Raw genomic sequence first — 16,720 nt, 5'->3', positions numbered from 1 at the left:
GTTAGAAATTATGATAATTATAACCCAGTTCTTGTCCAACAAATTGATTTTAATAATACGATGAAATATTTTTATCATTTTTAAAAAATGTATATAATATACTTACAAGTACCTACATCCTCAACGGAAAACTGGAAAGGAGAAAATGAAATGGAAACGTACGTAATATAGTTTTAAACAACACAAATTTATCGAAATTACACATTAAATATAGTTATGTACTTTAATATTTTTTTTGGAAATAACTGGGCACCGGATGACTTCACGATTTATCTGATTCCAGCCATTTTAAATAAAGACAGTATGTATAATTTTTTAATTTATATTTGAAGCATGTAACTTTGTTTTGAAAATCACTAATAAATTTTAGTGATTTAAAAAAGTTTTATTTGAATTATAGGCAGTATAATCCTTTACATCTCTTTTATTTCCTTCTAGATTTCAATAAGAAATACAAATAATAATTTTGGATATCCCCAGCATACTTCTATAGGTCCAGATCTCGAACGAGTTCAGCCTCTTCTTATCTCTTTCAGATATCCACCATGTCTCACAGCCATACGGTAGCACACTCCACACATATGTTCTGACAAGAAGTTAGCGTAATTTCAGATCTATGCTATTCTTCTTCTTCTTTTCTAGCCTTCTGTTCTCCACTGCTGGATATAGGCCTCTTCCGTATATTTAAATTTCCTTCAGTCGGTTGCTGTTTGCAGCCAGTTTCTATCCCTGCTATGTCGTCAGACCATCTCTTTTGGCGTCTTCCGACGCCTCTTTTATTCTCTCAAGGTCTGCATCTTTGAGGATCTCTCATCTCAATTTTAGGGGTCCATCTTGTGGGGTCCTGTCTTGCAATATGTAAATCTATGTTATTATATTAGAACATTATTGATTTTCTGTTAAACGCAAGTCTTGCCCGGTGTATGCGTCTAGTTATACCTGCGCGGTGTATTGGGCTGTTTGTGTAAATGAATACCAATTTAAAATGCCCGGTCGGTCTAAAAAGCCCCCGTATAAGTTTAAAGAATTTTTTTGTACTTTTAAAATAATATCATCATTTTTTTTGTGTTTCCGAATACTTGCTTGTAAATGAGTGTCTCCACTTCTTAAAAATATTATTTGATTTTTTTATGCAGCTTATAATAAAATGACGGGTTAAAAATATAAATAATATAAAAATAAAAAAAATATAAAAATATCACGTTGTAGGCATTTCCCAGACAATCTCTCCTTTTGACCGGCCATCGCAAGAGATCTTGCTTTCGAAGTATACAAGCTGGCACTCTACCCAGGGGTTGACTGCCAATTTTAAAACAAGGGGCTCGCGGGTGAAGAAAGAGGGGGGTGGGGGAGGGAGAAAGTGTATAATTATGTGTTAACAATTATAAAATCATAATATACTTACAAAATTATTTAATCATCAAACATTATTTAATTATCATAAAACAAAATTAAACATGCAATAGGAATATTGCATGTTTAACCTCGGCTCGTAACGCATGTCTGTGTTGAAAACTTTAGTGCATGTTGGTCTTCGGGTCGACCAAAAAGCGCATGTGTTAGATATTTCGTGTAGTTTTGAGTGTGTAAATTAGTGCTATGGTGGTGAAGGGTGGTATTGTTTGCATGCTGTGGTAGTGATTGTCCTGACAAAGAGACGGGTACGTCTCGAAACCGGTAGACATAAAAATCTCGGTGAGTGGTTATAAACTAATATTATTAACATTAAAAAAAAAAGTAAAAATGACTAACCGCAAAGTAAATGCTTTAAATATTAATAATATTGAAAATATATAAATATAGATAAAATTATCAAACATCGGCGTTACAAAGCATTCTTAGTCGATTGCAGGCAATTGTTACACTATACAGACAAAAAACGGACAGGTCTCTTTTATTATAAAAATATTTCTCGAGCGATTTCAAAAGGCAACAATGTTTTATGTTTCATAATACATTTAATTGAAACCAACCACTGAAATTGTATTTATGTACAGATTTCATCAGAGAATATTGATTTCTCTTAATTTAACAAGGGGCTCGCCAGCCCAAGTCAAATTTAACAAGGGGTTAAATTTGAGCTCCGAGCCCCCTACACCCTACCGCTGACTGTATAGTGTATAGTGGCTATATCCAAGGCACTCTGTATAACGTAAAGATTAGAATCATTGTGATCGAAAAAGGATAATATATAATTCGGCATACGAATGAGGCAGTGATAAATCTCCGGTCGATGTTTCGACGATTGTGCCCCCGAAGGTCAGCCGATGCGGTGTTAAATAATGTCACCCGTGTTTATGGTAATATTACGGCCCGAGAGATGCCCCCCGGTGTTTGAGTGTGTTCAGAAATTTTCTGGCTCTTTAAAACCAACAGATGAAATAAATTAAAGGCAGTTAGTTGCAGAGTGCCGGATGGGTCGTTGCGTTATAAAGAGCAAGAACGTGGGATGAATATGGATGTAATTACATTAGAAAGCAAAATAAATTTATACCGGTGAAATATTGACCGCATTTATTCACTAATATTTTCCATCAGTTTCTCTATATATCTATACCCTTTGGATTTTTGTCTAAATATATATTTTTTTAGTTCATACACTATTCTACTTATGAATTTTTTAGTTCCATCATCTTTGTATATATATATTTTTTTTTTAATATATTTTAAGATTTAAGGTACTGTAATCAATAGCCCGCAACTTAATTTTCTTTAAAGCCAGTTAACATTTAAGGTTAATGAATTTTTTGCTTAAAAACTGTTTTTGTATTTAAAAAAAAACAGTTATTGAAAGATAAAGAGTATAAATATATATATATTTTTTAATATATTCTTTAAAAAATCCAATTTATATTTTTTTTAAATCGTGGAGAGATGTTTGAATTCTCGCGACGGTCGCTTGCAGGAATCTGTGTTTACGAGTAAGGCCTTAACTAACAAGCCATCGCTTTCTGCAGGGCTAGGCAGAGAGAATAGAACGCTACACCAATCTGTCTTCGTAAGCAATTTCGCTTCTTGAACATGCATGCATCACCTCATATAATACATACCCTACCTCATTATCCCGACTCTTGACCTGTCCACTTTCAAGTATTTGAAATACTTGATCATTCCAAGATTTTCTTTGGTCTTATTGTGCTTCTATTAACAACCACATTCGCCTTATAAATTTGTTTTATATTGTAAGATTTCCGTATTTAAATCGCTCGTTGACATTATCTACTATTTGTTTGTATATGCTGTATTTTATCAAATAATTGAATGCTGTCTACCTAAGTATAGATATTTACTGTATCAAGTGAGGATGTACAATGTCTAATAAATTTGCTTATGATTTAAATTTAATTGGATATACTTATTTGTATTAGATACCCTTTTGACTATTGCAAACAGAATATTTTATATTGTATCATTTACTATAGTAAAAGCCGATTTTTGGCATTGAACTGGGTTAAATTATAATATAAAACGCGAACAAACCTTTGAACGCTGAGGTTCCCGCGGAGGCGAAAGAAGAGAATAGCGCATGAATGCAGGATTGCGACGTGGAATGTAAGAGGACGTATGGATGAAAAAATGAATGAACTGTGTGATGTAATGGAAAGTAAGTGTTTAGACCGAGAAAAACATGGCACGATCAGGTATGCCAAATACTTGAAAGTGGTCAGGTTAGGAGTCGTAACAATCGGCGGGTATGTATGAGGAGATGCATGAACGTGGAAGAGGCGAAGTGGCGCTCTATTCTCTCTGCCTACCCCTGCGGGGAAGCGGCGTGATGGTTAGTTAGTTAAACAAACCTTTGATATTTAATTTTGATAATAAATTATTGTTGAAGTTTTTCAACAATAATTTATTTTAGTAGTAAACAATAAGTAATACACCTATCCCACATAAATAGTTTTTTTTTTATGAATACGACATGGCGGTAAAAAAAACAATATTTATTATCACTAACAATATACAGTTCTTTTTTACAATCTTGTCAAATACCTCCGCGAATATCTAAAATAAAATTTATTAATTGAATATATGTACATTAAATATTCATTATCAAGATATTTTATTTTTTCTGAATACCCTATTTGACAAAAAAAAACGAATTTATGATATTCTAGCGAAGCCAACAACAATGTTTTAATACCATGTTCGGTAATATTTAAATAAATATGTTTATTGGTTGTAGAGATGTGAGATATTCCTTAGGTACTTGATTTGGATGGCATTCATTACTTATTTTCGGTTTATATTTCTTTCCACCATACGTTTTTGATGTCGAATTGTAAAATATATTAAGAACTAAAACATGCAATACGCAACCAAATGTTTGCACTGATTGGCGTGATAGCTTTATCCTGTCCGAGAGTATGGCCGTACATGGTCGTCCAAACAAAAGTTTCCTCAAAGGAGTATGGGCGCACATGAACGCCCGCGCTTATAACTAAAGCCCAGTAATATTTATTTATAAAATGGCACTTGTACTGACATCTGTGGTAATATTTAAACACTAAAACCACACTTCTGAATTTTTATATTTTAATTTCGACATGTAATTCAAAATAGAGTTTGTGTGACGTCATCGTAGTGACGCAGTCAAAGAAAACCCATAAAATAAAACGTTGAGATTTTCGATATAAACCATGTTTACTGGAGTAAATATTTTATTACCTTAGAAAATATATGGTAAAATAAAAAAAAATTAAAACGTTTTTAAAAGTAAAAATGAAAAAAAACTCACCCCTCAGATACAGGTTAAGTGATTGAATCCAAAAACCGATTTAAGCAACGACTTTTTTTTAAGAGATCGTTTTTTAATTCGATTGCCCATGGCTAGTAGGTTGTACAATCGGCCCACGACAACTATTACAATCAATATTCGCGCTAGTAAATATTATACTTCTGTCAAAACACCTCGATAGACATCGTAACTTAAAAGTGATTATGTGGGTACCTATTTTGAATATGAATCCAAAATATAATAAACGTCAGAGTCGCTTTTGAACTTCAATTGCCACTTTATCTTTAACGGGGCCCGGCCTGCCATTTTCTTATTGTTCGAAATAGTAAAAACGTCAAATATATCTTGCTTTAATTGTTCGGATCTCTGTCCCGCAGTCAGGTACGACAATGGTGACAGCAGGGAGCCTCTGAAACTATCGTAAACAAGCCTCGGCAATGGCTGGCGTCATATAACAAGGGATAGGGTGACCATTACAATTTGTTTGTGGGACAATGTTGATCGCCGTAAAGGTTGTTTTGGTCGCTGCCTATGCGGGTGATTTAATATGTTTGGTTTTTAGGGAGATAAACATTCGATAACACCGTACTACATAAATAAAAAAATGGAATCGAGCAGTAAAATGAATTCACACTTTTTTGACCTCATACCGATGTTATTTTTTAAATGGTGATAAATGGATGATAGTTAATTTGCAGCAAGTCAAAGCCAGGATCTAAAAGTTGGAGTACGGTTTACCAGTAATTAGATAATTAGATAAGCACATTTATAATTACTTACACAATATCTAACTATAAATAATTACGTATCTACTAATGTTTTTACAATAAAATACAACATAAAAGAAGCAACTAATGCACCCACTTTTCGTTCCATGACCTATTAAAATCATCTAGACATTGACATACTCCATGACACTTAACTTTGTTCGAAAACAAAATTTCCACAAATCTCTATCTGAGTAATATCGTCATATTGAGTTATTTATTAATTTTGAAGCAAATTCATGTTTGTATTCTAAGAATTTGTAATTTGGATTGTTACTAGAATATTAATTACTTTTAATTATCTAAATATTTTAAAAAATTCAATAATGTATAAGAAAATATTCATGATGAATAATAAAACAAAATCTGTCCATCAAAACTATTAGTTCCCCACTTAGTACTAATCAACAACTTCGTCTTCCAAGAATGGAACTATCCAGACTCCCCAACATTTCAGTTTACGACCCCAAGGTACATGACTCCCAGGCGAACCCCCAGAGATAGATTGACAGCCGGGAAACGACATCTCAGGAGGCAAAAAAAAAAAACAGACCATAAGGCCTACACCAAGAAGAAGAGAAGTCTTCCATGTAACATGTGCCTTGTCCTATCCCCTGACTTTGGCAATCAGCATGGAAAAGGTCTCCCTATCCTGTCCTATCCGGAACAGCTCCTGAACTCGTTTAATTCTAGTCCAATCACATATATTTAAAGCCAAGACAGTTAGTTGCCTTCCACCAATGCCACATGTTCCTTCAAACCTACCAGCTGAAGTATTTACCGCTAGGAAGAGTAAATTAAAATATTCAAAAGAAACTGGTATTCTAAAAGATATTATGTATTCTTGGATTAATTCATTCAAGTCATGGTTACTTCACTATATTCACAATTTTCCTATCAATAAGCACATCTATAAAATATTATAGTATGTAGTTTTCATTGATAATTTTAAGTTCTCCGAACAAGTAAGCATTTTAAATGTGTATTTTAGTTGAATAATTAAAATAAATGCTTTTTTCGGACATTACATAAGCAGCTATTTACATATTCAATATTATCCTGCTGAGACCGAAGATACAAGATGGTTATTCCATTAACTACTTTTTTTTGCATACTAATAGTTAGTGAAATATTATTTGATTCATAAACAAAGTTTTATCTCTTCAATATCATTAGACAAATAAATTTATTAAAAAATATTTAAATTTCTTGATGGGATTCTAATATATTTAAATTAACTTTACTATTGCACAAATAAAAATAAAAATACTTGAAACACTTCCATTTTATAAATTCTAAATATCAATACCGAGCGTAATCACTAATAGCCATACTCAAACTGTCAACAGAAAAAATATGTATTAAATTTATGCAAATTCATGCATTAAAATAATACAATGACATGTAATTCTTTTACATTCTTACTCAAAGGCACCTTGAAATTCTGACAAAATACCTAATTGTTGTTTGTTCAGTTTACCAGAAAAGCTTATGTAAAAAATAGAATTTCCTAAAAAAAACATTATTACACTATTCATTCGGACACAAACAGGACATACTACAAGAAATATAATATCTTTATAAGCTCAATTAAACAATAATTTGAATGTAAATTTTGTATTCAAATGAAATATGACTAAGAAAAATACTGTATCTTGTAAAATTCATAAGTGCCTATGTATTAAATTTTGGTAATCTTTTAGAATCAGTGTATGAGAAAACACAAATGCAATTCAGGTGGTCGACGCTTCAAATGTTGTTTTTATTGTGGAGGATAAAATGCAAATAATCTTAACAAATTGTGTACCTTTGTGTGGGATTACAAAAGTGTATCAACAAATTTACTTATTAACGACTGGAACTTTTTAAAAGTATGAGTATTATCTTCATTATAATGTATATGGAACACAGAAAAGTCATGTCTTTCAACAACGTCATATATCAAAAAACATGATTTTTCAGGAGATCGTTTTTAAAGTTTAAAAATATAATACAATGTATTAAAAATAAATATCAAGTCGCTTATTGAACTTTTTACTGTGCAACAGATCTTTTTAGGTAAAACCTGAATGTTTTTTCTCCATTTGAAAAATATTTAGGATATTTAAAAAAATAATAAAACAAAATCATTTATTCAGAATGCAAAAACAACACTCTCTGCCCTGTAGCGGATAAATATTAAGTTAAAAATATGACGCTTTTGCTGGGATATAGTACATTTTCTGGGCATTCCGAAAACATGCACAACTGCAAAAAGTCAATTTTTGATGTATGACGTTATTGAAAGGAGTGAGCGATATGGTATTTCATATAAATTAAATTTATATGAGAGAGAGAAAGAAGGAAATAATAACAAATAGTTTAACATATATAATATTTACTGACCATTACTTACAATATCAGTAGAACAACAGAGTAAAATTATAGTTATTTTTAGGGGTTTGACAATATAAATTTTCATTTGCGGATTGAGAGTCAGAAATTATTTACTTCAAAAGTTTTTATTCAATATTAACAAAAAAAATCTTTATTACAAACAATATATTAAATTTGTATAATCCTTAGAAAATTTATTTATAATCAGTTGGTTTTCACTGACAGTTATGTTTCCATTCCAATCCAAAATATTGTTTGTGAAAACAATTGACAGTGGATTACATAAAAAAATCTGACTTATTTCAAACATCTAAAGCACACCTGCTGAAGGCATCAATGTATTTAGAATAAATTCTAGCATCTTGTTCTTTTTCTTTTTCTGACAAGTTGAGCAATTTTGAATGCTGATTAACTAGCTAAAGTTAAGGAAAGATAATGGTTAAACTTATGGTCGAAAGTTTAGATAAGGAAACGGGAAAAAAATGAGAAAAAAAACCGCAGCACATGTTACCTTTAGCCACACAAGTCTATATGTAGAGATTAAGTTGACTTGATTTGTCAGTGGAGGATTGACCAGAAGACAAATCGACATACATTTTGTATTGTTTTGGGGTTTCATAATTGTTTTAGTTGCATAGATACACTTACAAAATGATTTTTACCATCTACCATGGTACATCTGCAGTAAATCATCTTCTAAAACATTGTCATTTACCCAAAGGTCCACAGTGTACAGCAGTTTCATACAAGCGGCAATATGTATCACTGAACACGGTTTTATTTGGAAGTCTTGTATAGATAAGCATTCCCAGTACAATCTTTAAGAGGCAGAAGTACTTTAATTTAATGTAATGGTTGACTACAGAGTTTTTTGGCCTTCAAACAACACTTGTCTGACATTTAAATTGATTCTTGATGTAGACAAATAATCATCAAATGGTTTCCAGTATGATTGATTATATAAATTGTCAAACTTATTCTCAGTCTCTTGTCTTATATCCGATAATATATTATTCCAAGGAATATCAGTTGCAGGGATAATTTTTGGTACAGCATGGTAACACAATCTTGATTCTTTAGACATTATTAAAATATCTCCGCTGTGGAGAAATAATGCATCAGGTTTAGTCTCTTTTGTATTGCCACCAATCAAGAATATTGCGGATTGTCCAAAACTATAAACAAGAAAATAATTTCAGATTATAAAAGGCACAATTATAAATTACATAAAAATGATGGTGATATGTGTAAAATTAATTTATTAATGAAGTTTTATCACTATTATCTTACTCTATCTAAGAATGCAGGTAACTTGTCCAACAGGCATCAAATCGGGGCATCTATTACATATGTAAATCAAGAAATCAACATAAACTTCCTAGTGTAGAACTTTGACTTTACTTCTATTGTTAAAAAATAACTAATATTTATTATTTTGTTTTCGGTATCATTAACATTGACAATACTGATTGACATGTTACGAAATTCCCAAGTTATTAAGAACGAAATTCCAGAAGTAAACTTTAAGTCACTTGCACTTACCTTTTTCACTTTTCATTGTCATTCTCGCCCAGAAAACAGACTTTTTCTTACAACTCATTATATAGACAGATTAACTGAAGTAAAATTAACATTGTCCGCCTCCGAAGTGTAATGGTTAGCACGCTCGGCTACCGTTGTGGAGATCCCGGATTCGATTCCCAAGGAGGGTCAATTAAATAATAGTGATTTTTCACTCTAATATATATTCAATATTACCCTGAACTGGTACCTGAAGCGGAGGGCTGATCACCTTTTCTTCATGTATTAAGAATCAAGATAACACTGCGTTTATATATATGATGTAGTGCCCTATGCACCATTGAGGTGCGGATAAGGGTATGAAGAAGAAGAAAATTAACATTTTATATTTAAGTCTCCTGATTTATGGGTAAGAACTATAATCTTTGTATTTTGAGCATTGTAAAAACATAAATATACCTGATAGAAATGAGTGGCGCTTGTAAATTGACTTCAGAATGGTCGGTGTGAGGAGACAAAGTTGAGTCCATATGATAGTAGTTTACAATTGATGCCTGGGGAACAAAGTCTTCGAATCCAACAGATCTGGCAATAAGTTTACATAATTCCGATAGTTCATGTGGAAACACATGTTTATTTTCTTCAGTATACACCTATAAAAAGATTAAAATAAAATGCTTTAAATATTCGAAGAGCAGACTAAAAATGAATCGATAGTAAAGGAAGGTCTTCATTAAAAATATATCCCCTCATTTTATCTCAAAGTGGACTAATACTATCCTTTGAGTGTCCTTGGATTGCTACAAAATGTATATTTTTTTAAAGATATCGCATATATTTATTAACACATTATTGTCACGTGGTATTTTCATCAACCCTGACCCTAATTAGTATACTAATAAGGGTCGTATATGAATCACAAGTAGCCGCAAACCCAATTGCGATCTGTACAATGTCTTTTAGCGTCTTTTGTGCTCTACTAAAAGTAAGCAAATAGAATGCTTATAAGTGTCTCCCTCTCTCTACCAACAGTATATAAAAGATGCTTTTAAGCGTTTCCCGCAAACAATGTGTTAAGATCAGCAAAAATCTTACCCTTACTAACATTCACTATATTACCAGGAAAGGGTAGATTATATTTTAAGATTAAATTTGCTTTATAAGGTAATATCATAGATTCCAAAGTAAAATACATGAACATTACATTCCACGCGATACCGTGTAAAAAAAAGGAGCCCATAAATACATTTCTTTTATCCAAGTTTTAATAATAGATTTATATTATCCACTGACACTTCGTGATGGAATTGCATTTTAAATTTATTATTAGATTAAAACCAATATTTTTAGCTTTTCCACTTTTTTTCCACTTCAACATAAAAAAGTGGAAAAGCTAAAAATATTGGTTTTAATCTAATAATAAATCAAGTTTTAATAAATACAAAAATAATACAAAATTACGGTGGATGGGTATGATTGTGTAAAATTCATTCATGAAATTCAATTCAGTATTGCTTATTATATCTTTATTTTATTTAAAAAATACTTAAAAAATTCGAAGGAAATATTTTTTTATTAATATCGCTATAAGACAAAAGATGAACCCAATTACGCACATTTGATATGACATAGATTTTACCACCGTACTACAGCCCCATTCCATATACCTCTCTGTGTATAGTACTGAGTAAAAAGAACAAGTGAGGGTGTGGAAAATTCGAAATTACAGTAACGCATTGTTAAATTAACGTTTACTTTTTTTTCTCGTTTTTTGCACCATGTTGTTTCGAAATCATCTAAAAAAATTATGAATGAAAAATTATTAATTTATTTACCTTAGAATCCCAATCATGGTGATATCCTAGAGTTGACCATCTCAATTTCTTTTGAAGAATTTTATCAACAGAAGAACAGTTATGACAAGCATCCCACCATTCTTTGGAATCACTAATATCGCCATGGGCATCAATGTTTAATATGTTTGGCTTTTTTGTGTACTCTTTCAAACATTTTTCTATCCAAAATCGCTGCCCGATATTTGAAAATGGGTTTCTAATATAGATCAAGCCTTTTCTTCTATCCAAGGTATAGGCTCTCCAATCCGTAAGCGAATGCAAACCATAATTCCCGAGGTTACCTTTTATGCCACATTCCTCTATATTTATATTAACAACACCCTGAAAAAAATATATAATGTACATTAGACATCAGAATTTGAAAGTGGGAAAAGAAATTACATTTTAGAATCAAGAAAAGTATTACTTTCTTTTATGAATTTCGGCAAAAACAAAATAGACAAAAAACATAACCAAAAAATATATTTCAAACGTATATATGATATTTCAAAGACGTGACTCACGTCGTTTGCCTTTTTAACTTCTGAAAAGTCAATAATTTGCTCAAAACTTGGTGGTGGACAGCGTGACTTGTAGTATTTGAAATAAAACTTAAATAAATCGTCAGACATCTCGCTAAAACATAATAGTGACAGATGACAGATGACAGCTGACGAAACTAATAATTTTTTTAAGTAGGTACTTATCTTTTTGTTACCAACAATAAGTTGTCTCTGGGTCTGAAATGTATGGTTTGTCTACGACCAAATGTCAAAATCTGATTTGTGTTTGCTGATTGCTTTTCTCATTTTGACTAAAAAATAACATAACCTTCTATTGTTTTATCCATATTATATCAACATTCATATTTTCATCATGTCGTTTCTTTTATTCATCTTAAAGTAAAGCTTTTAGGTTAAATTTATAATATTCCTTATTTATATATATATTTTTTTTAAATAAAAATGACTAGTATTCTTGAAGAACCTTTAGAAGAAAAAATAGAAACTGAAGTCGAAACGGTAAAACTTAATTAGTTCTAAAAATTAAATTTTCGCTGATGGTCATTTAATATTTCGAAAATCATTTCATAAATACAGACTTATTTTCGTGTATTTAATGTATTTTTAAGCGAAACATTCTATTATTTTAGGTTCAAATTATATCAGAAGGAAAACAGAAACTCAAACAATGGTTGAATAAAAACTTTCGCATTGAAATGACAGATGGTAGAATTCTAATAGGAATTTTCGTTTGCACAGACAGAGAAGCAAATGTTATCCTCGGTAAGTTAATTTTTTTGCAGCATTTAAAACATATCGTCAGCTAAAAGTGAAAAGCTGCTAATCATATTAATAAAGAGACTTATGTATTAGCAGGCTCACACTATTAACACATTGTTATCAGGTGATTTTTTCATCAACCCCGACACTAATTATACTCAGACAGTCTGCCGCCCGACCCGCAGTATACTAATCACTAATCACCGTAAACCCAATTCCAATCTGAACAATGTTTTTTGGCGTTTCTCGCACTCTACTAAAAGTAAGCAAATAGAACGCTTATAAGCATCTCCCGCTCTCTACCTACGTATGTAAAAGATGGCAGGCGCCGTGACGTAGTTGGGTAGACACTCGACTGCGAAACTGGCGTCGCGCGTTCGATTCCCGCCAATTGCAAAATGAATTCAAGAAAGATTTATTTTCACTTGGTCTGGGTGTTAGTGATGTATTTTTCACATTTCGCTCACTCCTTTCAAGAACGTCATAAATCAAAAAACTTGATTTTTCAGGAGAACGTTTGTAAAGTTTAAAAATATAACACAATGTATTAAAAATAAATATCAAGCCACTAACTGAACTTTTAACAGTGCAGCAGATCTTTTTAGTTAAAACCTGAAAGTTTTTTGACCATTTGAAAAATATTGAGTTAATTAAAAAAAATAATTAAACAATACATTTTCTTCAAAATGCAGAAACAACACTTTCTGCCCTGTAGCGGGTAAATATTAAGTTAAAAATATGCCTCTTTCGCTGGGATATACTACATTTTCTGGACATACCAAAAACATGCATCACTGAAAATTGTCAATTTTTGATATATGACGTTCTTGGAAGGAGTGAGCGATTTACCTTCCCTATCTTTACTATCTTACCTGCAGACAAGCATGTAAAATAGAAGCTTTGCGGGTTATTCCTTTTAAAAAAAAACACTTTTAAGTATTTCCAACTAACAGTGTGTTAAGGCATATATCGATATGCATTTTTTCATTCAGTAATCTCATCATATTTGCTGTGGTTATATTCCTAGAAAAGGTTATGAAAAGCAAAACTGGATAGTAACATTCTACCCTCCATCGACGATTCATCCTTTTCCAAACACTTTTAATTTACAGAATGCATGAATCAAAAACAGCATTACTAAAGAAATTATCTTTATTTTACTGTATAAGTTTACACAGTAATATTTTGGCCGACAGGTCTTGGTACCATTATGGTTTAATGCAAAACCTAAAAAAATATTTCAATATTATCGCTACACACTTTATTGCCTTTATATAGAACTAACCTGCGTTAGTATTTTATGGAAATGGCACTACATTATTTATCAAAAATTATTATTATTCTCAGATACACAGGAGTAATATAAAAAATAAATCAATATTCAATCAAGAGCAATATTGGTGTCCTTATCTGTTTGAGGTAGGATTTCTAGAAATGAAAAATTTCTTTTTAAATCCTGTTTCTAAAATTGTTTCTACTACAAAAATGTACAGTGACATCTATACATTATTTAAAAACTAGCTACTTATGGAAGTTCCTTACCAGCCTGTATTAATTATTTAGTTTACATAGTCCGGTGTCCGAATCCGACATTCGAGCGTTGAGGTTAATATTGTTGGAAATCTACCACTTGTCCAGTTGCCTTCCATTTTTTTTATGTAACATATCGCTTACTCCTTTCAAGAACTCATAAATCAAAAAACTTGATTTTTCAGGAGAATGTTTTTAAAAATATAATACACTGTATTAAAAATAAATATCAAGCCACTTATTAAACTTTTTACTGTGCAACAGATCTTTTTAGGTAAAACCTGAAGGTTTTTTCTCCATTTGAAAAACATTTAGTTTATTTAAAAAAATAATTAAACAATACCTTTTCTTCAAAATGCAAAAATAATACTTTCTGCCCTATAGCGGGTAAATATTAAGTTAAAAATATGCCTCTTTTGCTGGAATATATGTATTACATTCTCTGGGCATTCCGAAAACATGCACAACTGAAAATTGACAATTTTTCATATATGACGTTTTTTGTAAGCAGTGAGCTTTATATGAATTGTTAACAATACTTTCAGGATCCTGTTCTGAATATTTGAAAGCAGAGTCTGATGGAGAAGAACCTCGTGTTTTAGGTCTCGTGATGGTTCCAGGTAGACATATTGTATCAATACAACTGGACGATTCAATGCCAACATAGTATGTACCTTGCATATTACATCACAGATATTTTTTAATACTTACCTTACATTGAATTCTGACGTAAGTAAAACAGCATTGGATAGCAAAAGTTTTCTCAATTTTTATTGAAAATAAAAAAAGTTCAAAATGGTTTTATAGGGGTATATTTTAGGGACACATGGATGTAGTTTGTGTTGCAAACTGGCAGACAATCTGGGCAATTGTTTTTGCATGAACAAGAAATTTTCATAATATTTTTTGACATCTCATCAAAGATGAAGAAGAATATGGAAGTCTGGGCATTTACGGGGCTGACAACCGTCAGCCTATGACTATCGTCAGACCCGTAAATGCCCAGACTTCCATATTCTTATTCATCTTTGATGAGATGTCAAAAAATAATATGAAAAAAACTCCTGTAATTGGAGATAATCCAGATTTTCTGAACAAGTATTTGGACACACTCAAAATGTTGTAAAGAAATTTTTATACCTAATATTTACACTGTCGGTATTCCTAAAAATTATTCAAATGTTAATAACCAATGAAATGAAAACAAAATATTTTAATTGTAAACATAAGAATTTGCCTTCGTTATGCAACAAAAAATCTTTATTTATGGTTTAAATTATTTTTTTATGTAGAAAAAAAAGAAACATGTTATTTTGAAAAAAATACAAGTTTATATTATTGGTAATAAAATATATTCGACTAATTCGCTATTACTGTCATAATTTTTTGACTAATTCGCTATTATACACCAAACCCTCTGTTTTCTTACTAAATTGATTGTTTTTTTTTATCTTCTAGATTTTCTTGATATGTTTTTTTTCTTGATTGTTTGCGTGACGGCAATTTCAAGGAATGTTTAGCACTGATTACTAACAATGATATTCCTCATTTATATAAGGCTTAATATTGTATTTTAAATTTAAGTTTTACTTAGTAAGTACCATCATTTCTTAAAATCTACTGTGAATAAATAGTGGTACTTACTAAGTAAAAAAAATTAAAATCAATAGATTTTACCACAAAGTGACTGCCGAAATAAATTAACTTCATATAGTCTTTGATAAAAATACCATGAGCCATTAAAACTAGAATTTCATCTGTATTTTAATCAAACAAATACAACTTTGAGTGTGTCCAAATACTTGTTCACAAAATCTGGATTATCTCCAATTACAGGAGTTTTAAAAAAAAAATTAAAATTAAAAAAATAAAAAAAATAAAAATTTAATTAAATATGTAAATAAATAAACAGTTTTATATATTTTTTGAAACACATGTCTTTCTATTATTACCATGCCATATGATGAGGTAAAAAGGTGGAAGGATCATTTATGCCAAAAAGTTTAGAGTTTGGTTGACCTTACCTCCTGCCAATATGGATTCGCTTGACATATACCCTCATTCCAAGCTGTGACAATAATTAATGTTTGGTTATATTATTATAAAAATATTCATCATCACTGTAAAGCATCACTTCACGACTTTTTTAGTATTGCAACCTCCGTATAATAATATTTTAACGTTTTTCAAAGTTTTACAACACTTTATTATATCAGTATAAGAATTTTTCATATCCAGGTCTTATATTTTATTTAGATTTTTGAGATTAAGATTGTTGAGAAATGATGCTGTAAAGTTTTTCCTCCCCGAACACTCTTATTTCTTAATTTCTATAATTAATAATTAATATGATTATTTAATTGTTCTTTTATAGCAATCGAAATACTGGATCTGCCGCAGAATAACTTCCACATGATGATCAAAACATTTAAAATTTCAAAAGCCTAATTTTTTTTTGAGAAAAAATGTAATGTAACACTAATTTGAACAGTAAACCCAGATTATGATTTTTAATAGTGTTCTCAGTAATATGAATGTGTGTAATATAAGTCATGAAAATAAATGTTTACACTAATAGCCGTATATTTTATTTTAAACCATATCCACTTTCTTTATAATTACACATTGTTAGGAAAATGTTATTTAGAATTATGAACCCTAATCATAAATTCC

The 16,720-nt window shown here is 30.8% G+C and overlaps 2 protein-coding genes across 2 annotated transcripts; one reads left to right on the top strand and one right to left on the bottom strand.

Moving 5' to 3' along the window:
- Nucleotides 1–7,862: 7,862 nt before the first annotated feature.
- LOC148309400 (nucleic acid dioxygenase ALKBH1-like) lies at nt 7,863–11,912 on the bottom strand. The gene is made up of 4 exons (XM_088260147.1): nt 11,759–11,912; nt 11,235–11,576; nt 9,859–10,052; nt 7,863–9,053 (listed from the first exon to the last, which is right to left on the bottom strand). The coding sequence occupies exons 1-4, from the start codon at nt 11,864–11,866 to the stop codon at nt 8,738–8,740; spliced, it is 960 nt and encodes a 319-aa protein (XP_088116273.1). The 5' UTR covers nt 11,867–11,912; the 3' UTR covers nt 7,863–8,737.
- Nucleotides 11,913–11,990: 78 nt separating this feature from the next.
- Sbat (LSMD1 domain-containing protein Sbat) lies at nt 11,991–16,624 on the top strand. Its single transcript, XM_088260149.1, has 4 exons — nt 11,991–12,256; nt 12,388–12,520; nt 14,593–14,713; nt 16,422–16,624. The coding sequence occupies exons 1-4, from the start codon at nt 12,200–12,202 to the stop codon at nt 16,450–16,452; spliced, it is 342 nt and encodes a 113-aa protein (XP_088116275.1). The 5' UTR covers nt 11,991–12,199; the 3' UTR covers nt 16,453–16,624.
- The last annotated feature ends 96 nt before the right edge of the window (nt 16,625–16,720 follow it).

Source organism: Brachycentrus maculatus, unplaced genomic scaffold, assembly GCF_059751285.1.
Source record: "Brachycentrus maculatus isolate JH-2025_06_01 unplaced genomic scaffold, ASM5975128v1 h1tg000125l, whole genome shotgun sequence".
NCBI lineage: Eukaryota > Metazoa > Arthropoda > Insecta > Trichoptera > Brachycentridae > Brachycentrus > Brachycentrus maculatus.
The sequence above is the reverse complement of the archived record's forward strand: the minus strand, read 5'-3'. Positions and strand labels throughout refer to the sequence as shown.